Source organism: Carassius gibelio, chromosome A14 (genome assembly GCF_023724105.1).
Source record: "Carassius gibelio isolate Cgi1373 ecotype wild population from Czech Republic chromosome A14, carGib1.2-hapl.c, whole genome shotgun sequence".
NCBI classification, from domain to species: Eukaryota; Metazoa; Chordata; class Actinopteri; order Cypriniformes; family Cyprinidae; genus Carassius; species Carassius gibelio.
The window spans coordinates 18,222,781-18,248,470 of record NC_068384.1 but is presented as its reverse complement, the minus strand read 5'-3'; the positions used below and the strand labels follow the sequence as shown (position 1 = coordinate 18,248,470).

At 36.2% G+C, this 25,690-nt stretch overlaps 1 protein-coding gene across 2 annotated transcripts; it reads right to left on the bottom strand.

Moving 5' to 3' along the window:
• Window positions 1-269: 269 nt before the first annotated feature.
• On the bottom strand, window positions 270-24,293 carry LOC128027713 (protein transport protein Sec24B). 2 transcript variants are annotated; one of them, XM_052615533.1, is made up of 24 exons: window positions 24,039-24,293; window positions 21,946-22,560; window positions 21,693-21,839; window positions 19,856-19,966; window positions 15,535-15,618; window positions 15,261-15,424; window positions 14,994-15,178; window positions 14,803-14,905; window positions 13,879-14,005; window positions 13,495-13,604; window positions 13,306-13,418; window positions 13,107-13,225; window positions 11,649-11,704; window positions 11,262-11,468; window positions 10,267-10,390; window positions 10,025-10,183; window positions 9,732-9,905; window positions 9,539-9,649; window positions 6,445-6,620; window positions 6,126-6,263; window positions 3,161-3,265; window positions 2,976-3,068; window positions 1,641-1,744; window positions 270-1,295 (listed from the first exon to the last, which is right to left on the bottom strand). In XM_052615533.1, exons 1-24 carry the CDS (start codon window positions 24,145-24,147, stop codon window positions 1,181-1,183), a joined length of 3,549 nt encoding a protein of 1,182 aa, XP_052471493.1. In that variant the 5' UTR covers window positions 24,148-24,293; the 3' UTR covers window positions 270-1,180. The 2 variants fall into 2 exon arrangements, with proteins under 2 accessions (XP_052471493.1, XP_052471494.1); XM_052615534.1 differs by lacking the exon at window positions 19,856-19,966.
• Window positions 24,294-25,690: the final 1,397 nt, after the last annotated feature.

Sequence of the window (25,690 nt, the reverse complement as noted above, 5' to 3'; positions counted from 1 at the left end):
ATGGTTCTGATGGGTTATTTTCAATTCTTTTTTTTTTTTTCTTTTTTTTTATTATTTAAAAAGTTTCAAACCTCATTTTGATTTTTGCAAAACACGAAAATAAAATAAGACTACAAAAAATAAAAAATAAAAAAAATATTCTTAATTGACCTGTCTGATTAAATAAATATAAATAAAATAATAAAACAAATAAAAAAAATACCACTTATCCAAAGCAACTCACCGTACAAATGAAATCTGCAGCAGACAATGAACAAAACACCCAAAACTAGAATTGCCATTTCATTTTATTCAATAAACTTGTCATAAATTATAGCACATTAAAATATTTTTTTGTGTTGAGTTACAAAGTGGATAGCAACATTTGTTAGTGGCCTGATCGGTTTTCTCAAAGAAAACAATGCATTGTTACCCAGGGACGTCGTAGCTCCATTAAACGGTTTCAAGCAGCTGATGTTGAGGAGACGAGAGGAGAGTTCGAGCAGCCACTGTCGAGTCGATGCTGGATGAAGACAGATGAATTATTACACTATCATGATGGACACGGCTTCACAAGTCACATTACATAAGGAGAGCAGGCATTGGGAGAAGGGAAGAGACAGGAGGGGAACAAAAGAAGAAACTAAAGAAAACATATAACAGTACAAAGTGTGTATGAATGGTTTTGCAGTGATTAATTATACTCAACAAAGAGCTCTGAGTTTAGCTTGTATTAAAAAACCCAAATACATGCTTACAATGATTCTGACAATGGAAACGAACACAATAATTCAGTGTGAAAATAAACACAGAAAATGTTTTTCGCTGCGTCTTGGCTACTCATGATGATGGCTAAATATGAAAGGGGAGTAAGCAGATGAGAATGATTGACAACAGCTTGTTCAGTGTCTCTATGTGCAAGTCCAGTCCACAATATTTCAGCTTTGTCCTCTGCGCTCTATTTTTCCCCATAATAGTCCATTAATCACTGACTTTTTAACTTCTTTTATACTTAATTGTCTTTAAACAACCCCCCCCCTTCCCTCCCCCAGATGGGACACAGGCTGTGATTGGCCAGTGGGGTCAGGGGGCATGACTCTGCCTCTCTGCGGTCCAATCAAAGAGCTCCCTTGCTAAAGTTGAGCCGCGGAACAGAAGCTAGCCTTAAACTTTTGGGCCGGTTCTGTGGGGTTCCTCCATTCTACTTCGACATCTGCTGCTGAATGTGAAGCAAGAACTCATAATAAGAGAAGGCAGATTCAGTGCGGTCCTCCACGAGGTGCTGGAAAAAACTGGTCTTGGTCGAGCCATCGTCCCTGGAAAAAGACAATATTGCAAGAGGCTTAAAGTCATGCATAATCATCATTATTGGCTCTATTTTATTGTAAATGATTTATCTATGCATGTTCCTTCCAACTCATCATCAGAACGTTTTTATTTCTGGTCTTTAAAAGTACAAAGGAACTTTCAAAGGAATGCAACTCCCACAGTGAGAGGAGGCAGTCTGTGATAGCATAAAAACACACCATCCTCCCTCAGGAACAATATACTGCCCTGTGACTATGAATAAGAGGGGCGGAAAGGGAACGATACAGGGATTGAGAAAGATGGAGAGGAAGAACGCTGTATTGATTCAGGAGAAAAAGAGAAAGCAGTCTTACTTGACCACATGAAAAGCAGGAGGGAAGGTTCTAGACTCCAGTAGCCAAGAAATGAACGCTCGGGTTCGCTCTGAATAAATCGTCTGCAGCTCAGGGATCTCAGTCTGGAAAATGACAACAACAACAATAAACGTGTTTTCAATTCATTCCAAAATTGCTTCTGTTTCTGTCAGTAAGATGAAAGGTAAAACGCTGTTCTGCGGTCAAAAAATATTCTAAATTAAATTAGTTCACAGATTAATTAATTATATATGTTTATTGACTCTGTTTGATCGTCACTGCCCTTGGTAATATGTATGTGCTAAATCTTAAATCCAAAATACACAGAAACAGAATTTCTGAAATAAATCATATTTATTGTGAAGCTGGTTATTGTTAAACTAAAAAGTTTAATAGATTATTAAGTTAAGTTTAATTAATTTAATAGATTTTTTTAATAATGAAAATCTAATTAAACAATTTAAAAAAATATCTATAAAAATTAAAACTGAGAAAACAGAATTATTTAAAAAAAATAATATAGAATTTGGGGAAATTTCAAGGACCCCAAAAAAGTTAACACTTGATAAATTTTTTATACATATTTAAATAAGTTAAACAATTGAAATTAATTAGACATTTTGATCACTAACATTTAATCTAAAATTAATACAAAATGAAGAAAAGGTTAAAACATTAAAAACTGGAATGTAAAAAAAAAAAAAAAATACAACTGATTTCATTTAAGGACAAATGTTCCTAAAATGCGTTGTTGTTGTTTTTTTTTGTTTTTTTTACTCTATAAGTTGCATGATTTCAATTAATTAGTTATGCTTTCTGATTACAAACATACAATTTAAACTTTAAAGCAATTAAACATTTAACAGCAAAAATAAAAATTTGGGAAAAAATTTCACTGTTTTCAGTCCTGTTTTCAATTTATTTTGTTCCGTCTTCGTCATTTTTCATTTCATTTCAGTCAATTATAATTTGATTTCAAGTAATGAAATTTTTTATGGCTTTAGTTTTAGTTAAGACGCCTATACATAAATAACCATAAAAGAATAATATGAATATTAATAAGGTGTGGACAGCTGGTAACTTTATCTGATTGCACAAGACTTTATGTCACTATGCTTTGTATTTGTGACATCAATGCAATGTGATTTCTGAAAATGATATTTTTTGTAGCTTAGTGTCAAGTACATTGTGAGCTTTATGTGTCTTTTTTTTTTAAAAGAGCAAGAAAGATCCTGTTGTCCTTAGGATAAATATGATATGTCACCTTTAACACAACAAGGTGAAAGAAAATACTTGTGAGAAATGGAAAACAGATCACAACGTACACACACTCACCATGTTGGAGGGTAAGGATGAATAATTGGGGTAGCCCAACACGTCCCGTATGAATGTCTCGTCACAGCACTTCCCCACCCACAAATACATCACCTACAGAGCAAAGGGCAGAAATCAGGGAGTAGAATAAATGAGAAGAGCTGGGATCTTGATAAATTCATGTGTTTTCACGCAGTGATGCTTACGCTGCCACAGTCCATGAGGAAGGCTCCCTCTCTAGTGAGTTTCTCTGCAGTGAGCTGCAGTAAGGGAGGCTGAGGAATCACAGAGTCATTCAGGTGCAGCGCCGCCTACAGGACAGATAACACACTCTAGTCTTTCTATCCCACACTTCAAAAAAATGAAAAAAATGGCTGTTGAAATTTGACTTGCTGTTGTTTGTTGATTTGCCTGATTTGTGCAGGATGATTTAGAAAAAGCATTTCAACTTCAACTGCCTTGAATAGTTACATTTTTGTTTGTCTGTTGCAGTGCCACAATACCACTGTATAACTTATGAAAGTCTGCTAATGATGTATAACCAAATGTGAGTAGATATCAACACTGATAAACATATTAAATAAAACATTTAATCCATATTAGCATATATATACAATAGGTTTGAAGTAGGGCTGCACAATTAATTGAAATAAAACCAAAAGTCATGGTTTAGGTTGCTTAGAACTTGCCAGACATCTTCCCAAACTGTAACGAAAAGCACACATACACTGACTGTTGACATCAAAAGAAACACTTCAAAGGCTTCATGGAGTTATCAAAACAAAAATTAATTAAAGACTGATGGTTTGATGTTTGAAAATTAACAATTTCAGACAGCCATAAATATTAGTTCTATAATTTATTTGAAAATAATAGTTATAATAATAAATAAACTAAAGTTTTTTATATTATCTACTAATAAATAATAGCAATATTAATAAACAATAAGAGCTGTTATTAAAAAAAATATTAATATTATTGTCATATTGATATGTAAATCGCAACATTTTAAATCTATTTTAAAGCAATTTACAATAAGGTAACATTAATGCATTAATGTAAATTAACTAACAATGATCAATTCACTTGTTATTAGTATTTATTAATCTTTGTTAATGTTAGTTAATAAAAATACAGCCGTTCATTTTAAGCTTGTTATCTCATGTCCATTAACTACTGTTAACAGATACTTTTGATTAGTTAATGTTAAATTACTCTACCCCTTTATGTTCAATAGTATTGTAATAGTTCGCTAGTGCATTTCTTTATTTTCCCACTAGGGGTCAGTATCTCCTTTAGTGTTTTTGAGGGGTTCTTCTTTGATTATATTTTGCATGCACTATGACTGCGCTCTGTTGTGATAGAAATACAAAACTTGTGCTTGTGCGAACTATCCATATAAGAACTAGGAGCCTCCCGTCTTTTGCTTTTACTAAAATAATAATAATAATGATAAAATAAAAAAATTAAACAAAATAGTTTTCTGCAAATTCTTGTTCTACATCTTTTCAAGTACCACGGTGGTAATTTTTATGTTGCTTTGTTGTTTCATTTTTTAATAATTCATGAGTAGACTAATCCTATTTACCTTGCCATACAGACATATGTAAAAAATTAATAAAAAGTTCAAATCAAATTGTTTTATGCAAACCACCAGATTCATGTTCAACATCTCCCCACACTGTCAGAAATAGGGGTACAGTAGGAGTCCATTTCTGTCCCCCAAGGTACAATCTACACTAATGTACCCCATAAGGCTTATTATTGGACCTCAAGGTATATGTATGTACCTTTTTGAGGGTCAAAAAGTTAGATTTTCTACTAAATCTAACTAAAGAGGAAAGACCTATTATATTTTTACAGAATAGTGAAAAAAAGAAACAAATGTATAACTTTCTTCTACAGTAGCTGTAAATAAATGTTAGGATTATAGATGTTGAACAGTATTTTGAACTGCCTGTTAATCTGAGTACTGAAACTGCAATTAATTGCAGTATATTCTGCAACCACATGGTGGCAAAAATGTCACAAACGGACTTATTTAAAAATGTAATCTTGTGATTCTTAGAGCTTGAATTCTGATCACGTCCAGCATTTAAATCCACAGCAATGTGTCTTGGTTTGTTAAATCATTTATTTTTAATAAAATGTGCTTGTATGTTTACAGTTTCACAATCAGAAAAGTGTGTCCTGTCATTCCTGTAGCCACACTCTCTCTCACTGCATGTTTAGCTCGCTGCATAGGCTGAGTAGCCACACACTCAACCGGGGGCAGAAGATAAATATTTACCAATAGACTTAAAGATGAATAAATGCTTTAGAATGGTATTCATTGTTAGTTCTCTGTTAATGAATGTAAGTTCAGTAATGTTAAAGCTGCAGTAGGGAACTTTTGATGCTCTAGCGGTTAATAAACAGAACTGCTTGCGTCTTGCGGAAGAACATTGTAGCCGGAACTACTTCTCTCTGTTTATGTCTATGAAGAATCACAAAGGTACTGGGTTACTCCGCCGCGGTACCCCCGAAGCAATCTAAAATAGTCCGAATATAAACACTTATTATAGGTGCACCCTAGTGATTCAGGACAAGCCAAAAACATGGTTTGGAAAATAGATTCATGGTGTACTCGCTTATCATGTTCATTTTTCTACATTTTGAACACAAACAAAGTTACGGACCGCAGCTCTGATTGGTTGTTTTTTGCCGGGAGCGCATGACTTTCTGCAAATGGCAATAGGACCACTGGGAGGAGCCAGAGGAGCTTGATTTTTTCACAGATTATCTGTCTCATATTCTACTGTCAGGACATAATGACAGGTTTAACAAATATGTAAAAAATATTTTTTTTTTACAAAAGTTCCCTACAGCACTTTTAACAAATAAAACCTTATTAAAAGGGGTTACTCATCAATGTGTTTGTATTACTGTAGTATGACTATGTTATGTCTTTGCACGATGTCATTTAGGGAGGCTTTTTATCATAAAGCAGTATGTAGAAAACTAATAATACAGTCACTAATTAAAGGGCCAGCGCTCCCTGGCCCATCCTGGGATTAAACCTGCTGCTCAAAGGCTCAATGGTAACAGATGCTGATAAGGAGTATTAATCAGTATGGAGGGACTCTACAATCCTGCACTATTATATTCCACACCTATATGAATGTGCGTTACCTGTTCGGTCATGTTGTCGATGCGGTACAGGTCTGGATGAACCATGCTCATGATCTGCTGCAGCGGCTGACTCTTCAACTCGCACATGGAAAACACTCGCTCATCCAGACGGGTGCTGGTGCCGGTCCGCAGAGCCTTCTGAAGGACCAAGCACACAACTTATGTTAACAGATGACAGATTACTGCATTCTAAAGATCTGGGGTCTTCTGTCTTGCATGCTCCCCCCATTAAAAGAGATTTGATCCTTTAAATGGCTTTTCAATGCCATGTGGTTATAAGGTGAACCTCTGGTGGCGTATGAGCAAACAGCGCCCCCACCTGTTTGAGCAGAGCGAGTACATATAGAGGGAAGAGACGCAGGGCGGCAGGGGCGATCAGGCCGGAGGGCTGGATGTTTGAGCCGTTAGCACGATACGACGTTAAACAATCCACCACAGCATTAACTAATGCATCTCTGGCGTCAGACAGACTGGAGGAGATGGAGCGATCGATAGCTGTGAACAGATACAAAGACAGAGATGATGATTCTAGCAAAGCAAAACCAAAGAGAAATCAAACTCCTACAGAGATAAGCTCCAACCACCTGAATCTAATCAAGCTCACACTAGCTCTGCTAATCAAGGTCTTACTAGGCAAACTAGAAACGATGTGAATAAAAGTACAACAAATCTTGAGTATCGATTTACTTCTAAAGCAGCTTACTCGTCATTCTGTGTTTGAGAGGAGTTGTTCTTAACATACAACATATTTCCATTTTGTAGCTCACTTTAACATAGGAGTAACTTTTTGACTAAAATATAACTTTTCTTTGGTCATTTTTTTTTCTTTAACATTTCTTACTTTTAAAATAAGTACAATATTCAATGTTACACAGGTCACTGTAAGTTTGTATGAGAGCAGTCCATGTTTTCACTATTTAAGTAAATTAATGACAAAAGTCTTTTGAAACAGAAATGTTTATTGAATTACAGTAACTAAAAAAATGCATTGCATTAACAGTGCTTGCATCTTAATGCATTGTATTTTCAGGGCTTGCATTTTTCGTGTTTGAAATTCAACTACGGTATATATTTAAGCTGAAAAAATATTTCAACAACAAAAAAACAAAAAACTAAAAAAAAATTCAATAATCACCTTTCAGATTTCATTTCCAAAGTCAGTATGTTTAAAAATATGACTCTGATGGAGATTATGCATCATTACTCTTCAGGTCCAATGCTGAATATTCTTCTGCGTTTGAATCACTGAATTTATAGGAGCGATTTTGTAAAGCAAAATAAGTTAATGCAAAGCATTTTTTTTCAATTATTGCATTTAAACACACTTTTTTGTCTAGAGCTTTGTTATTAATTTACTTCCATATTACACAGAGTTTAAATGTAATATGTTTTTAGTACTGTCAAACGATTAATCGCAATCAATTGCATCCAAAATAAAAGTGTATATTGTGTATATTTATTATGTATATATATAAATACACACATACAGCATATATTTTGAAAATATTTACTGTATGTACATGTATATATTTATATTCATATAATATGTATCATATATAAAAAATATTTTGTATATAAATGTAACATATTTTTGTTAAATATACACATTAGTGTTGCACGGTGCACCGATACTTCAAAAGTATCACGATTTTTGGAAATTAAAAACGTCACGATTCCTAAATGTATTAGTATCGATACTTCAAAGAATGACTGCGTTCCAGATTTGTAAGAGACGTATTTCATGTCGGTGTGTGCAACGCATGCCTCCAGTGCCTCCCCATGGACGTCTCTGTGTTTTCTCCTCACGCAAGCAGCAAAAAAGCACTACAGTCAGATGGCTGCATAAGTGGCTTAACTAAACTGATTTGGCTTTACTAAAATGTGTGCATAATCACATTAAATAGTTTAAATAAGTTGTTCAGTTGATTGCTGATCGAGATTTACATGCCTGGCTCACTGACCCAATATACTCATTCATTTCGTTCATAAACGAGATGTATCAGTTCATTCAACTCGTTCACGAATGAGAAGATCTCTCGATCAGGTTCAGTGAAGAGTGGATTAGTTCACTACATTCAACAAATCACGTTCCGTCACATCTTGAGTAACTCTTTGACAGGATGAAACAGTTCACAGAGCTGTTCACAGAGCTGTTCACAAGCTGCGCATGCGCTGCTTATAGCGCCGAGCTCGCGCGCTGCTGTGCAGGGAGGAACCATAGGGAGGAACTTCAGTGAACCAGAAATATGAGTCTAGTAGCAACGTTTCTTCCATGATGTCCCCGATGCGCGGGGCGGATAAAGTAATTTAACTTTATTTGAGGGCTGGGGCGGGACAAATTATTTCGTAAAAGCGGGACCCGTGGGTTAGAAAAAACCCTGACCCGCGCACCACTAGGCTGCATGTGTGAGCACGAGTGATACTCTGGTCCACGACTGGTAGAAAAAGATCATGCTAAATAAAGCTCACTGGCGGAGTTTTCTCCTCTGAAAGAAAAGGTTGCACAACTGACAGAATAAGTTACAACATCTAAGATATTGCTGCTAAATTTTAATTTAATATATATATTTTTTTTTTTTACTTGAATGCCATTGCTTAAATTGATATTATTTATCTTTTGACATTTAATCTTCTGATTTCAGAAACATTGTTTAATATATCTGCTGTTCATATGTTCATTTATTAGTGTGTTATATGATTATAATGTTGTCCCGGTTTTAAAATAAAGCACATCAATGATATTTGAGAGTGTATTTTCCCTTTTCAGGAAAAGTATTGAAATCGCAATTCTTGACTAGGTATCGGTATCGAAACAATTTTGGTATTGTGACAACACTAAAACACATGCATGTGTATATATTTATATATGCAAAATAAATATACACAGTACACACACACATATATTATGTAAACAAAACCTTTGATTTTGGATACGATTAATTGTTTGACAGCACTAGTTTAAATACGTGAATGTATGTTCCTCAAACCCTGCACAAGTAAATATTGAGTCTGTAATTCTGTTTCTTTATTAGTTTCACAACCGTTATTATCAATTTTTACTTTCAAAAAGTATGTACTTTTAAATGCTATTTATATATAATATATATATATAATAAATTTTTATTTGCACACAGCCTACATAAGATTCATTCACTGTAAATAATGGATTAAAAAGTATTTTTTAACTCAAATGACTGTTTATTATATAATCATATTAAATTTATTGATTGGGGGGGAATAATCTAAATAATCTTTAGGTTGCAGCCCTACTATAAATACATACAATACATATAAATATATACAACACATACATACTATAAACACAATATACACATACTAGCAAGAGGTCACTGTGCACAAAGTATTGACATAATATACTGCCATTAAAACGTCAATGTGTTTGTTCTACTCACCCATGTTTGCCAGCAGGCATGTGATGGCCTGGATATCAGCTCCAGCAAACACTTCACTCAACTGACTGACCACCGGCAGACACAGAGTGTGCACTCGGATTCGACGTTTACCTGTCAATCAAAAACGCACACCAATCAAAGGGAAATCCTGCTCAGTTTGTGGGAGTGGTCTGATGTTCTAAACCTTTGTTACCTTTGCTTGACGTGTAAAGAAGAGCCGCCTGAAAACAAGCAAGTGACGTATCAGCTAAACTCTCCTCGATGGACATCTGCACAGCGAAACCAGAGTCCGGGTTCACGTTGGCCAAAGAGAGCAGATCAGTAGAGCGCACAAAGAAGTTGCCATGGAAAGTGTGGATGGACAAGCCTATTGACCAATCAGAGACAGTGTCAATAAAAAAAAAGACCTTACAGATACTGGTTAATGGAAGTGTCAATCAAAGCAACTGTGGCACAGGATTAGCTCGTGTATCTCCACCCCCTTACCTTTGGTGCATCTGATCCTCATGACGGCTTCAAATCCGATCTTTCTGGTGAGGTATCGCTGCAGATCTTTCTGGAATTTCTGGCTCAGCGCGGGATTGTGAACATGATGGAAGGACGGGTAGTAAAAGACACTGCCGGCTGAGTATTTGGACACACATGCTGCACAAGAAGAAGAAAAAAAAAGTTATTGTTTCACATATAACTAAGAGCTGAGAAAGAACATTAAGTGTGTTCTTGAGCACCTAAAGAAGCCAGGTCTGAGTACTGGGAGCTCAGTAAGAACAGATCCACTCCGATCTGCTGTCCTGAACAGTCCAGAGCCAGTTTCTTGTAGAAGTCTGTAGCAGGACCCAAGTGCTGGACATTCTGAACACAAACAAGCCAACAAAAACACTCAGACTGCAGAAACATTCACTGAAACATAAGTAGCTCTCATTGTTTTTTTTAAATCACAATAAAATATGCATCTAAGATACTTTTAGTTAATTAAACAGGAACACATTTAACTGCCATACAAGGTAAATAGCAAATTTAAAACACTTGAGACGTGTTTTATTGAATATATACATGTGTATTGAAACTGCCTTATGTCTTAGTAAAATATCAATACATATGAATTGGAGGTTGATATTGGATTTTGCTGATATAATAAAAATATATTGTGCTGATACTAGTTAAATTGAGTTAATGTTTGTGCTTGAAAGAAGCCGGAAAAGATTACGTTGAATTAAATTCCAGATACAGTTTTACTGAGCAATGAAAACACCAATAATGTGTGTGTGTGTGTGTGCGCGTGCGTGCGTGCGTGTATATATATATATTATATATATTAATTATAAACAAGCCTGAAATACACATACTTCCAGCTGCTCATTTAAAAAGATAAGCAAGATAAAAGATCTACTCTTAAAACAATCTACAACATAATACAATATTAACACCATAAAGTCATAATTCATCAAAGGCAGATCATAAAGAATCGCTTGGCATAAATTTGTGTTATTAACTGTTTGTGAACTGTGCAACAGCGGCACATTTTGACTTTCAGCATGCAGTGCTCACATTTATTTGATGGAAGCATAAAATTTAAATTGTAATAGTTTAATAATCACGTAAAGCAATTCTTTTTTTTGGTCCCAAAAAATGTTGCAAAAAAAGGTTTTTTTGGTCCCATGAATGTTTGCATTCATGCACGATCAGTGTCTATTTAAGTTGAATGATGACTCAGGAGTGGTACCTTGGTGCTGGATCGGAGGTTGGGGTCTTCCCGTGACTGAAGGAGTCCAGCGCCGAGGGTGGGCAGCTGGGTCTGAAACACGGACACCCGGCCTCCCGTCGGGCACATGAGTTTATACGCAGCCTGCAGAGCCGGACCCAGAGCGCTCTGAGTCTCACGAGTGTGCATGAACATCCCCGGCAGAGCATTCAGCAGGTCCTTCACCAGCTGCGAGTACATGCACAAACACACTCTGTCAGATAATGCAGCTGCAAAAATGGTGTCACATACCAAAGCTTGTGTGATACAGAGACAAAAGACGAAGCTAGGACATGGGAACACAAAAACAGCTGACCTCACACAAGCAGAGATATAAGGTCTTAAAATACAGAACGATAAGATTCAAACCTCTTTACTCTCTTTGAGATTCACCAGCAGATTGTCATGTGTTGGGATGAAGACATCTAAGAGAAATTAAAAACAAACATCTCTCAATCATTCAGATGCAATGCAATGTTCTGTAGGCTTGTTATGAATAAACAATAATAATAATACTAAAAAAGACAATATAGTCTTGTGTGATTAATAAACCACAAAACTGCAATGCAATGGAACGAAATAATATTTGTATGTCGCTTGCTCTGTGGTAATCTCTGCGGTCACTCGTGGTTACGAGTCATCCAAAAATATGTTTAATTATATTCAGGTCGCGGTCGGTCGGGTCTTTTAAAAATAAAGATTAAACCTTTGTAATTTATATAGTACTAGACAATTTTGAAATACATTGGCCTACACTTTATTGGCTGAATAACTGCCATGATTATAAAGTGGCCAGCGGTCCCGCTTTACATTGTACAGTACAGCAATTTTACCCTTTGTCCCGCCTCACACAAATTGAGCATCTGTCATGCTTTTTCATACTCTTGGTTAAGACCTGTAGATGCCGAAGCAGAGAGAGCTTTTTTGCAAATCAGTGCAATCGTTTTCAATAAACCAAATGACCCACTGCCTGACAAAGTTTGGGCAGCAGAAGTGACGAGCATTATCATGCCGTACATGACTGCAGTAACACGTTAGCCCCAGTCATTCTTCCAGATTCTGAAATAGCTAAGGTAAAAGCTGTAGAAACTTTGGGTGATATTTTGGGTCAGGTAGTGTCTTAATCTTTTAGTCGGTGGATTTAAAAAGAAATATAGGCAATATATTACAGAAAGCTTGAAATGTCTACTTTTTAACGAAAATATTCAAACCAAAATAAATACTCTCTGATTATGTAATCCATATGAAATGTGCATTTCTCTCTGGCGTTCATGGTGAGTCCGCATCGTCAACTTCATCTTAGCAGCGACACAGAAAACTTGCTAATTTAGACACATTCATAATCATTACTTTAACAATTTCTTTGTGGCAAGCCTTATGTGTGCGGTCATAACGCTTGTTATCCTTTATGCTATAGCCTATTTGTAATTAAATTAGCCTAATATAAAGGGGCGACGCATTTACTACTTTAAAAAAAAAAAAGGGGGTCAGGAAGCGGGTCGAATACAATATGTTTTTTTTTTGTTTTTTTTGCAGTGCGAGTAGCGGGCGGGTTAGTTAAAAACATCGGTCGGGTGAGGGTTGTTTATACATTGACCCGCACATCACTGATATATTCGTATATTATACATATACATTAAAAGTGGTTAGTCGAGTAAAGAGAAGATATGTCAATTTTAGTATAATATAATGTGTGTGAAAGTGGCTATTCTCATTCAAAACGGGACAATTTGCAGCACACAAAACATTGCAGATTAATAAAGATTAATGTGCAATGCCAAAACCAGCTAACAGATAAAGAAAAGTAAGAGAATCAGACAGAATTACCATCGATATCAGACACCACCAGCATCTGAGGCTGAGAAAGACCCTCCTGCAGGTTATAGAAGTGGACGGTGCTGTCAAACGTCACAAACCCGATACGTGTACGAGTATCTCCGGGCAACCTGAGAGAGCAACATGCATGCGTGGTCACATCTTGAGGTGTGTGACACTCAAAAACATATCATCAGCTGTAATATCTCACTTTTCTAGGTTGTCCAGAAATGACTGGCAAAACACATTCAAGTAGCCCGACTCCACAGCATTGTGGGACACATCCAACACGAACAGGTACACAGCAGGCTGAGGAGGCCGAAGCTAAAGACAGAAAGCAAATGTCAAATAAAAAGCAACCGTAGCATTAAAGTTCTTTGAAGACGGGGGAAACGCTCACCATGTAATCAGAGGAGGCGATGAACTCCACAGTTGAATTCTGGACCTCCGGTCTCTTGTGAGGCTCACCGTATGAACGAGTTACAGGATTATACATGAACTCATCAGGGACTGATTGAACAGAAGACAATTTATCAGAATATAAACACGTTGATGTGAGAAGACATTTAATTTAATATTAACTTATGGTACAGCACCATCATTATTCACAGTTTTGCATAATGTCAGTTAACGGTCATATAAGTAAACATTTAGTCTTTTTTATTTTGATGGCTTTTATTTTTAAATGATTTGACGTTTTTATGATTCCATTAATTTCCTTTATTAACCCCAGCTCCGCGGAATCCTAAACCAGACTAACCAAACACAATTGTAAGACTCTTACCATCATTGACTCGGTAACACAGATTACACTTCCACCTGCGCTGATCCAGAAACGAAACAAAAGGGTTTATATACGTCCGACATGATCGACAACGAACTATAGTGTTCGAGGTGATGACTGGTAACTGCTGCAGAGACAAAGAGAGAGCAAGAGAGAGTTAATAATCATGTTCTAATGGCATGTCAGTAAAGCTCTAGATAAGACAACATGACACCAGTTATCTGTCATTCAGACGGTTTCATATCAAAACCTGATAAAAACGGTTTACCTCATGTGGGAACTCAGACTGAAGTTTACAAAAACATATTAAATGGGATAAAGTGTTCATGATGCTACTTTCACAACAATTTTACCAAACCTAACACTAACCACAAGAAAAAAAAAATATTCAACTGGTTATCATAAAATGGCCAAAAAGCATTCAGTCAATAGCTTTGTCCAACATACTTAACATTTCATGCCTCTTATGCTTGTTTATTTGATCGGAAACACAGCAAAAACTGTAATATTGTGAAATATTTATTTATAATACTGTTTTTCATTTAAATATATTGTAAAATGCAATTTACTCCTGTGATAGCAAAGCTGTATTTTCAACATCATTACTCCAGTCTTCAGTGTCACATGATCCGTCAGAAAGCTTTCGAATATTCTGATTTGCTGCCCAAGAAACATTTCAGATTATTATTATTCTGTGGAAAGACTGATAATTATTTTCCAGGACTCTTTCATGAATTGAAAGTTCAAATGAACATGTTTGCAACATTATAAATGCATTTAATGCCACTTTTTATCAATTGAATGCATCCTTAGTGAATCGTTAATTAAAAAATATAGTTTTGAATGTTGGTGTACATCTATAACTACTACACAGTGCATCAACTGGACCATGATTTGAGTTTGATTTGTGCTTTCTGCTCCTACCGTTAAATCTCTGAAAGGATGCAGCAGTAATCCAAGAGGCAGACGAGCTTTATTCAACAGCGCTTGAGTCTGGGGAATGTTAGTGAGTGTACAGCGAAAAGTGCTGGAAGAGAAAGCCAAAAAAAGAAAGAGAAACTGTTGAAACAACAACCTCCTACAAACACAAACACGTGTCATCTCTCTGCTCTTACTCGGGGCTGCAGTTGACCTTGCGCAGGTCATTACTCAGGTTGGGCTCAGGTGGAGGTGCACGTTTGGGAGGAAGGATGTTTCTCTCCTGGAGTAGATTCACGGGTCTCAAGGTTTCAACCTCCAGTTCAGGAACGCCGCTCAGGCCTCCTAACGCTGAGGATAGCTCAGACAGAGATGGGAAAGGCTACAAAAACACAAACACAGCCATTTTATAAACCTCTGCCTAAATGACACAGACTTTCTGAATCACAAACTAGTGTCAATACCTGCGAGTACGGCTGGTATCCTGGTGGGTTGTATCCTCCTTGAGAGAGGGAGGAGTCTGGCCTGGGGGCGGGGTTTTGTTGGTAAGCAGGATGCATGGTTGGATAATTGTATCCGAAGGGTGGAGCTTGTTTGGAAGGAACACTAGTTGGAGGAGCTGCAAGATCTGATTGAAGAACGAGAGAAAGCCCAGATGAACGTGTGTTAGCAAATCATTCTAGAGTAGTCATTCAATGCATGGAGATGTCTTAGTGAGCATTGTAAGGAGCATTGTACCCGAATAACCACCGCCCTCTAGAGACTCATAACTGTTGGGAACCGGAGAGGCGCTGCCTGTTGTTGTAGACGAGCTGTCTCCACCTGTGAGAGTTTACAGACAAGCAAGCAAGAGGCATGTGTGGTTTAGGACTGTTCTCATTTTCATGAAACACGCACACAAGTAAATGACTCAAAAACTCAGGAATGCATATTGTTGAACTATTTCACTAAATTGTTCGAAACGCTGATTCAGCAGCTTCTCTAGGTTTATGTGTGGCATATTATGTCCAGAAATAATATGCTTATTACATTTTTATTTATTTGAATAAATATGCTAAGAAACTAAAACCGCCAGAAGGTGGCATTAAATGTCTTTATGAGTCATTCATTCATTCGATTTGTTCAAATGGCTGAATCATTCAGGAATAACCATATTTTTTCGGACTATAAGTCGCACCAGAGTATAAGTCCCATCAGTCCAAAAATACGTCATGAGGAGGGGAAAAAAAACATATATTAGTCGCACTGGACTATAAGTCGCATTTATTTAGAACCAAGAGAAAACATTACCGTCTCCAGCCGCGAGAGGGCGCTCTATGTTTTCAGTGTAGACTACACGAGCACTGAGCATCATAGAGCGCCCTCTCGTGGCTGGAGATGGTAATGTTTTCTATTGGTTCATTTCTCTCAGTTCATGTCAAATTAATTTTGATAGATAAATCGCACCTGACTATAAGTCGCAGGACCAGCCAAGCTATGAAAAAAAGTGCGACTTATAGTCCGGAAAATACGGTAAGTAAATGGTTCTCTCAATCAATGTGACTTTGAATAATTGGTTCACACAATTCATTCAAAACGAGGATTCATTTAGCAACTAGATTCTGTGTTGCTTCGTTGTTTTGTCCTGCGGTGGCTTTATAGGTAATATTTTCATTCACAAAATTGAGCAAAAACACACAATATTAACTTCTAATATACTGATCTGTTGTACAAAATCACATTTGCACTCTTGCTTTTCAAATATAAAATTGCACTTGTGTTATAATTGCTTATCGTTATTTAAATACAAGACAAAAAACTCATACAGGGGGATTTTTTTACCTCAATATCTTGAATTTTAGGGCATTTATGGAGTTGTTTCCCTGCATCATGTTTGTCAACACTCAGTATTAAAATGTAAGATGGGGGCGAGGTCAGTGCCAGCGTATTATTTTTGTCATAAGTAACTAAGTTAACGTATACATATATTCATATACATACATCAGGGCTCGACATTAATGCTTGTCCTGGACAAGTGGATTTTGTGAAGGGGCAAGTGAAAGAGAAATTTACTTGCCCGACCCGACAAGTAACCTGATGAAAATTTTAATAACAAACAATAAATAGGGCAGCACCAAAACTTTGGCGAGAAATATTCCGATTTTATTACTTTCAGTGTAAATGGTGACTAATAATGTAAAATGTATTGACAGAATCAAGGTTGACTCAGTTGAGGTTCATGCAGTCTGTCTGACTCACGGAGAAATCAACACTATAAGCGCAACAGCATGAACAAACATACTGCGGTAGAAAAAAAAAATATTCTATATAATATATGCAACATCACACGACCAGGAGGGATGTTTTCCCGACTTCCAGATTTAAGCACGTGATATTAATTTTATACAACTTTATTTAAATAAACAAGTAATATTAATTGACTTACATTTTAGACACATTATGGTTGTTTTTTCCACCATTTCGCTAAGAAAAATAGTTCTAAGCAAAGCTACAGCAGATCAGTCGTGCATCTCCGAGCATACAAGTCTTTCGTTACTAAATGATTTGAACGAGTCAATGATTCAGTGAGTCATTTATAAAGATTCACTCATTAAGACTGACTTGCCACCACTACTGGTCGTTTAACTTCATATTTAAAAGTATCATTGCATTTTTCCAACATTTCTGTGCAGTGGACAGATGGAGTTTGTTGATACTGATTTCATTTGAATAGCAACATTCATATAGTGTCTTATTATTCTAACTTAATTTATTGATCAAACGTAAGAATCAACGTAAATGGAAACATGTACATTTAATCAGTTTAGGAAAATATTGTACTTCATAAAGTTAAAAAGTGTAACAGCAATCAATTTAAGGCAAACATAAAAAAAAATATGCTGATTAAAGTAATACCTGATAAAGCACTGATGATATTAATAATAAATTACATTTGTGCCAAAAAAAAAACAAAAAAAAAAAAACAACATTTAACAAGTAACTGTCAAGAACAATAACTTTTTTACTCGGACAAGTGAATGATTGATTTACTCGTCCGAAGTATAAGCTAATGTCAAATCTAATGCCGAGCCCTGATACACACACACACACTAAAATGTTTAACATTAAAATATTATAATATAGCAAATATTCTTCCCTTGTTAGTATTTAAGAAAACACATTCATATTTATTATATATATATATATATATATATATATATATATATATATATATATATATATATATATATATATATATATATATATATATATATATATATATATAAACTCAATATTCTCTGGAATATAGTGATATTACAAAGAGAGAGAGCGAGAGAGTGAGAGAGAGAAAAAGGGGCTGTGATTGACTAAGCAATTGTTATCCTGCGGTCAATCTACTACCTCACTGGATCAGCAGCCTGAATTTAAGAACAGATTGAGAATGAAACATCCACACAGAACATAAGTGGACACATGACATTTTAGTTTGGGTACCTGAAAAAAAAAAAAAAAAAAACAGAGACAAGTGCAAGAAGTCCAAGAAAGGGGTGGTTTCACTGAGAATGATGAAATCTCTGGAGTGAGTAATGAATTGGTAGCAGCCTTAAACATGACACATCCAAACTCCCCGTGAGAAAACACGGCACACCAACACACACTTCATAATGAAGAGCTAAAAATACAATCTGCCCACGAGACTCTCACACACTTCTGTATGGAGCAGGAGCACACAGGGTTACTAAGATTACCAGTCCATTAACTGGAGACTGAAAAAGTGCCAGAGCGTAAACAGCCATTCCGGAAAACTCTTAGATCCTGCACTGACTTCACAGCTGAATGATATTATGACCGTGTTGTTAGAAAACCCAACCAATGTAAACTGAAATCAGCATCATTAGGGGTCATTTAAAAATACTCACAACAGTCAAAAGTTTAGATTTAAATGTTTTATATTTCTGAAAAAATTCTCCAAGTTATCAAACTTTATGCTCTTGTAAAGCGATGTGTTCCATTTCAACTGGCTGACCTTTTTTTTTCGTTGAAAAATGAAACTAGATTATCTCACCACTCTGTACGTTCAACTCTATCCCCATATATACAAAATGTAGGGATACATACTAAATAGCAAATATCAACTGTTAGATTGCTTGTATCATCACAAAATTTAACTAGATCACTGTTCAGCTCTAATCTGCTAAGTGTGACTGTAAGCCATCAGGATGTTAAGATAATAAAAACATTGACATTAAGATTTTCTGTAAAGCTGCACTGAAATGTATATATTCCAATAAGAACCATACAAATAAACTTGACTGAATAGCCAATGAAATTTGACAATGTACAATACAAAAGTGTGTGCAATTTTATGAATAAACTAAAAATGATAGCAACAATGACTTTTAACATCTCTCTTTATGACTTATTATCTATTCAGAATACAGGAAAAAGTGCATATTAACCATATTTATTTCCACAACAATAACTGGACACCATATATTGAATTTCCTTCCTTAATTCATGTATTGTAGAAATGGCAATGTGATAAATCAGAGCTATTCATCTTTTTAGACTCCATGACAAAAAGATCCATTAATATTAAAATATTATATCGATATTTTATCAAATTAACTCACCACTAAAATCACTCAAATAAATCCAAACACTACACACATATATACACATATACTGTATATATATGATATTACTAAATACTTTCATTCATTTTCATTAGCCAAAAACTATGCAGTACGGTAGTTAATCATTTCAAACGTGTACACTTGAAGAAGCTCAGTGGAGGTCATCAGAAAAGCAAGATGAACACACACAACAAGAACACAGAGTGTATGAATGTGTGTGTTTATGGGAATCTGTAGACTTCAAGTGAATAAATAACTGGTAAGAATGAGACATGAAACTTGAGGAGCGGTTAAAGACAGCAGAACGTGTGTATATTCATGTTGTTAAACATTTTAAACGGGGGGTCTAGGGATGGAACAAATCAGAAATCTGGGACAGAGTGATGAAGGAACGTCAAAGTGAGGAAGTGAGGTGAGTGGAAGAATGAAAAGCGAAAGCAGACCTGCTTCCTCATCCTCCTCATCCTCTTCCTCATGGTCAGAACTGGATGAGGAGTGGTCGCCCGCGGCCGAGCTAACAGCGTTATTCACCCCACGGTCACCGTACAGCAGCCCTGAAATACAGCAACCATCAGAGACAACAGACGGGGTGAGTACAGAAGAGAGAGAGGACAAGAACTCAGCTGGAGTTTGTGCTTCTCCTTCCCAAACCACACAAGGACACTTGTATGACCCGAAAACTAACGACACATGGTGTGGGAACAGAAAAAAGTAAAAAAGAGAGAGATGAACGAGTGAGTAAAGCAAGCAGAATGATAAGATAGACTCTCTCTGTTGACACGTAAGAAACAAAGCACATGTTTCGCCGAAGAATCATCAGAAGAGACCAGACCTGTCAGGAATGACACACCAACAATCATAATGATGACTGCAACATCGGGTCCATGAAAACACACAATGAAAAGAGCTGACAAGACACTTAAAAACACCAATGCAGTTTCTGGCAAAATTGGAAGAAAAAAAAAATGCATACTGTCCACCCCAATCTTCATCATCATTTATACTCATATTTAATCATAAAGGTTTTGGCCAAATTGTGCAGCCGAGCAAACCTTTTTTTATGCCTTTTAAAATAGCAAGTTTTATCATAAAAATTACAAACATTTTTGCTTTTACAATTTATGTATGTGTGTATATATATATATATATATATATATATATATATATATATATATATATATATATATATATATATATATATTAGGGCTGGGATAAACGATTATTTTTTAAACGATTAATCTAGCGATTATTTTTTTCGATGCATCGATTGATCTAACGATTAATTTTTCCAGACCGTTTCGATTTCGATTATCTCCCCATTAATTGACTACTAACAATTAATACATGTTGATTTACATATCTGAATGAAAAAAACATGAATTCCTTAACATTGCAATATATGTTTATTGCTCTTAAAATTACAAAATAAAAGACTGAGTAAGAATGTATTACTTTGCACTTGTAAAGAGATAGCATTCAATAAAACCTTGAAGCCTTGAAAACACATAGCTTACTGAAACGAGCTTACTGAACACATAGGGCCCAGCTTACTGAAAAAAAGTTCTTCTTTCGGATGAAAATAACAACAACTTGATGTCTAGCATTCAATAAAAAAGGTCACCAAAATACTTGTTTAGAGCAATTGAAAGAATACGGTAACCAATGTAAATTTGAGGGCTATAAGCTAATACAGAGAGTGCTTTTCCAAAAAAAAAAAAAATTAACAGTGGGCGCCAGCAGCCTGTCATGGAGAAAAAAAATCTCTGAATGCTCTATGTGAAACTTTGGCGTTCCACCCTTTTTCTATCGTGTCTAATGATTTTGGTTAATATGCAGGAGGGAGAGAGAGAGAGAGAGACAGAGAGCACAAGACAGCGCTTGTGTAGTTTGAAGACTGTGAGAGCGCAAGCGCACGTGAAACTTTGGTGTTTCGAACTTTTTCTATCATGTTTAATGATTTTGATTAATATGCACAAGGGAGAGAGAGAGCAAGAATCGAGAAATAAAAACAGGTCTACGAATCGATGCGCATATTTTGCGTCAACGTTTTTTTTTTGCGTCGACGTCATCGATGACCTCGACGCGTTGTCCCAGCCCTAATATATATGTGTGTGTATAAAGAAAATTAAAGCAATGGACAGGTGATTTACTCAAAATTTTGAATACTAATCAGCAAAACTATAATAACAAATAAAAAAAACAAGTATTTTTCAAAATAGTCTACTTAAAGAAATTAAGTGGGTGACTGTCAATTCAGGTGTGAGAGTGAATGGTTTGTACCTGGATGGTGTCGTGGTGAGGAATGCACAGAGGTGCCTGGTGTTCCTGAGGGTGGTCTCTCTTTATCAGGGCCCTGCGAGTGTGGAGGGGCTGCAGCGTAATGATGGCTCATGGGGTTGTGGAGGTTTTGATCATGGTGTTGTTGAACTAGAGACACATGGGATAATACACGATCGATAAAACTGATCCAAGCATGATACGCGTGTTTGATTCCATTCTGTTGCATGGACATACATCATGAATTCAAACCGACCTGCATTTGATTGGCCGTTGACAGTGGCTGTTTGACTGAGAGGCGGGGCTCCGTAGCCCAGGTGAGCTGGTGTGGGCGTGGTCCCGATCCCCTGAGAATACTGTTGCAAAGAACTCTGGGTCGGTGGTGGTGGCATTACTGTAGAAACAGGCAGCTGCTCAGCGGCGGTTTGGGAGGATCTCAGTGTGCCGTACTGGCCGCTCCCAGGGGCTGATGGGTAAGAAACGATGGGGTACAGAGGGGCACAGAGGTTGTTGCCACTGGATGCTGGCACTAAGCCTGGCTGCAGCTGCTGAGCTTGGGGCTGAGTTTGCCCCTGTGAGGGGCGACTACATGTCTGTCTGTAATATCCGGCTGGCATAGCGTACGGTGCAGTCTGCTGGAATGACTGTCCCGGGGCGTCTGAGGTGGAGTACTGATGCGTTCTTGGTGGTGCTGGACATGGTGACGGCCCTGAGCTGTTCTGGTAGTAGTTCCCACTATACCCTGTGCTTGAAACTGGGGTTTTGCCAGCAGGAGAAGCACTGTGTCCCGTCACGGTGGGGTAAGCTGCGGGCAGAGCAGAACTATAGTAGCTGGGAGCTGGATACATGGCAGGGTACGTCTGTCCTGGACCTGGCAAAAACAACAACATGAATTTTATTTTTGCTTTCAAACATGCAAATATGGAAATGTGACACGTTCATGTGACAAATTCTGTGTTTTATACAAACTGACCTGTGAAAAACAACAGCAGCTCAAACTTGCATCAATTTATATCTCTCATACAAATAAGAAGTGTGATGGTAATAACACGATACTGAATACTAAATATTCATATACCATTACTAAAAAAAATAAAATAAAATAAATGGTAACTGAAACACACACACACACACACACATATATACACATACATACATTTTATTTACTTATAATTTATATATTTCACATAAATTAGGGAAAAAAAATTCAAGGCAACATTTCTCAATTTCATTTGGTTTACACTGGTGTACTAAAATAGCTAAAACTGAAAACCTAGATATTAAAAAAAATAAAATAAACATGTACATTTACATTTATGTAAAATGTTCAAAATATTAATGAAAACTATAATATAATATAATAAACACTGCATGAAAATCCATGGTACTTCAAAGAGTACGATTTTCTTAACCTGTCCAAAATACATATATATATATATATATATATATATATATATATATATATATATATATATATATATATTTTTTTTTTTTTTTACAGGGATTTTCCCGTCTTTAATATTAGATGGCAATTATACAACATGCACCTATCACTCCATATTACACATTATATACTCCATATTATTTCGGTTATACGGATTAACAGTAACATATTGTCAAATTCTATTAACATATTTTAAAGTACAGCTCACATTCAGAGAACCTAAAAAAGACAGTGAACTGCATTAAAGTCATGTTTTAAGAAATTAAACAACAACCGTTGGATATTTAAGAATATCTGTAGTAAATATGTGTGACATTCTGCGTTGATCTGCGCCAGATATGCGCAATTACGCGAATTCAATTTACAACTAATAAAATCGGACACACGATCGAGACAGAGACATATTTAAGCTCCCAATTAATATAATCTAAATGACAAAAATCGTAACAGATTAAAAACCTGGACCTTGAAGCATTTAAAACGAGAAAAATAACACCAAAGCTACCTTAACTAAACTAGCCGCTAACGGGCTAATGACAGGACGGACACACACTAACTGTAATCTTCATTAAAACACACCGAGAGCTGCTCTATGATGTTAATGACATGTACAGAGCACTGTTCCTGTGATATGTGATCTGTTTCGGTCGAAGTCTCCACCCAGAGACGCCGATGACAGGTGCTTTAGCTCGGCCTCTGTCACGGGCCTTTAACGTTAAATTAGTTAGCAGACCTCTCCGAGCTTTAGCAAGTATATTTGAAAAGGGTTTTAGCATTTGGCGAGTTCGGTTAGCAGTTAGCATTTAATCTTAACACGTACCCAGTGATCTTAGCATTTGAATTTGATATTCGCCTTAACTTTAGCATGTTAGCTCAGGTGGTTTCGCTTTAATCCCGTGAATTACCGTTCTGACAGGACGCCGCTGACGCCGCCGCTCCGCCTCCGTTTTGAGTTGATTTCATGCTGTAATTATTCACGGACGAGCTCGGATTGGCGTAACCCTGTGTGGACATCTCTATCCGAGTGTTTGAAGAGTATAAAATACACGACGCTGTCACCAGTTGTGGGTCTCCATCGACCTGCCCACAAGCTGAGCGGAGGGTATGTCCGAGTAACGGTGCCTCTGAATCTGATCACGGGCCGCTGAATCCAGAGATCAACAGCAACGTCACTCAGAGCTCTTCAAAATAAAAGCGTTGAATTTTTTATTTTTTATTAAATTAAATACAATAAAACAATAAAAAGTATATACAGTGATATAAATGAAATTAAATAAAACACGCGAAAAAATGGCTTCTTGTCCAAATTCAGAGATTAATTTTATAGTTAGTAATTACAGGTTTACAACACACATACGTTGCTCATCTTGAGAGAACTGATCCATCGTTACTCCCTGGAAAGATGTAAGACACTGTTTTTAAAAGGATATATTTGTGTTTTATTGTTACATCTGTGTACCTTTCGTTAGATGATGAAAAATAGAAATATTAACAGCCAATTTAATAGTAATTATTGATCCTTAAGTAGGACTCTTCAATGACTTGGAGAAATATACATTTATTTATATATAATTATAAAGTTCATAAATTATGAAATGGTTTTAAAAAAAATCTACAACAGAAAATAGTGCCATTAAATTAGGTTTCTGAACACACGTTTTTGTATTTTCATCCGATAGTGTCAGTGCACAAAAACTGACAATGTTATTGAATATCAGCCGTCTTTCAAGAACCATCTGAGCGAGTCAAAGGTCACAGTGGTAATAAACATTGTAAAACAATCCCTCCTGCTCCCATGGTGTGTAAGGAATGTTATGGAAATGAATGCTGTTTTTGACCTGTGATCCATTTAAACTCAAATCTGTGTACTTTGTTTCTGTGTGTAGATGGAAAGAATGTCTCCTGAAATTATTACAGTTTAATTTATTTAACCAAAGGATAAGATGTAGGCTACATTCAGATGACAGAAAGATGAATTTACTTAACACAACGGAGGAATTTAATTAATGTTTGTGACAAAACATAAATAAATGCACCATACAGACCGACTAATTATACCAGCCTGTTTCCTTAAATGTCCTATTCAAGTCAAGTTAGTAATGGCCCGGACATCCAGACCAGTGCAACCAGGATTTGGAATGAAATTATTAAACTATTGACTATTGACAAAAGCATCATTGACCACACTGTATATGAATGAATCCTGATAGAATTCATGGTGAAAAGCTTATATTTCACTTTCATCAATTTGCTTATTTGGGGTTATAGTTATTTTCCGGTGTCTAATTTATCATATTTATGCTACGACTTCTGTGTAATAAATACCACTCTCATTTGCCAAGAAAACAACACTCTGCGTCTGTGCTGGAGGCAAATATCTCTCATATAACAGCAATAAACTGAGATTAGTAAGTAGCAACAGGACCGTGTGATTGACAAGGCTGGATGGAAAATAACTGGTTTTGGAATCTGTTACGAGAGCTTGATTCATCATTGCCCAATGCTCCCACTGCATCAGATTAGGCGTAGTTCCTTCCATGTCACGAGAGAGTCACTT

Bases quoted from the DNA above. Each gene is read 5' to 3' on its own strand.
- LOC128027713 (XM_052615533.1), bottom strand. From the start codon at position 24,147: ATGTCCACACAGGGTTACGCCAATCCGAGCTCGTCCGTGAATAATTAC. The intron at 13,605-13,878 runs GTAAGAGTCTTA...CTGTTCAATCAG, and splicing joins GTGTTACCGAGTCAATGATG to TCCCTGATGAGTTCATGTAT. The intron at 11,705-13,106 runs GTAATTCTGTCT...AATTTCTCTTAG, and splicing joins GGTGGTGTCTGATATCGATG to ATGTCTTCATCCCAACACAT.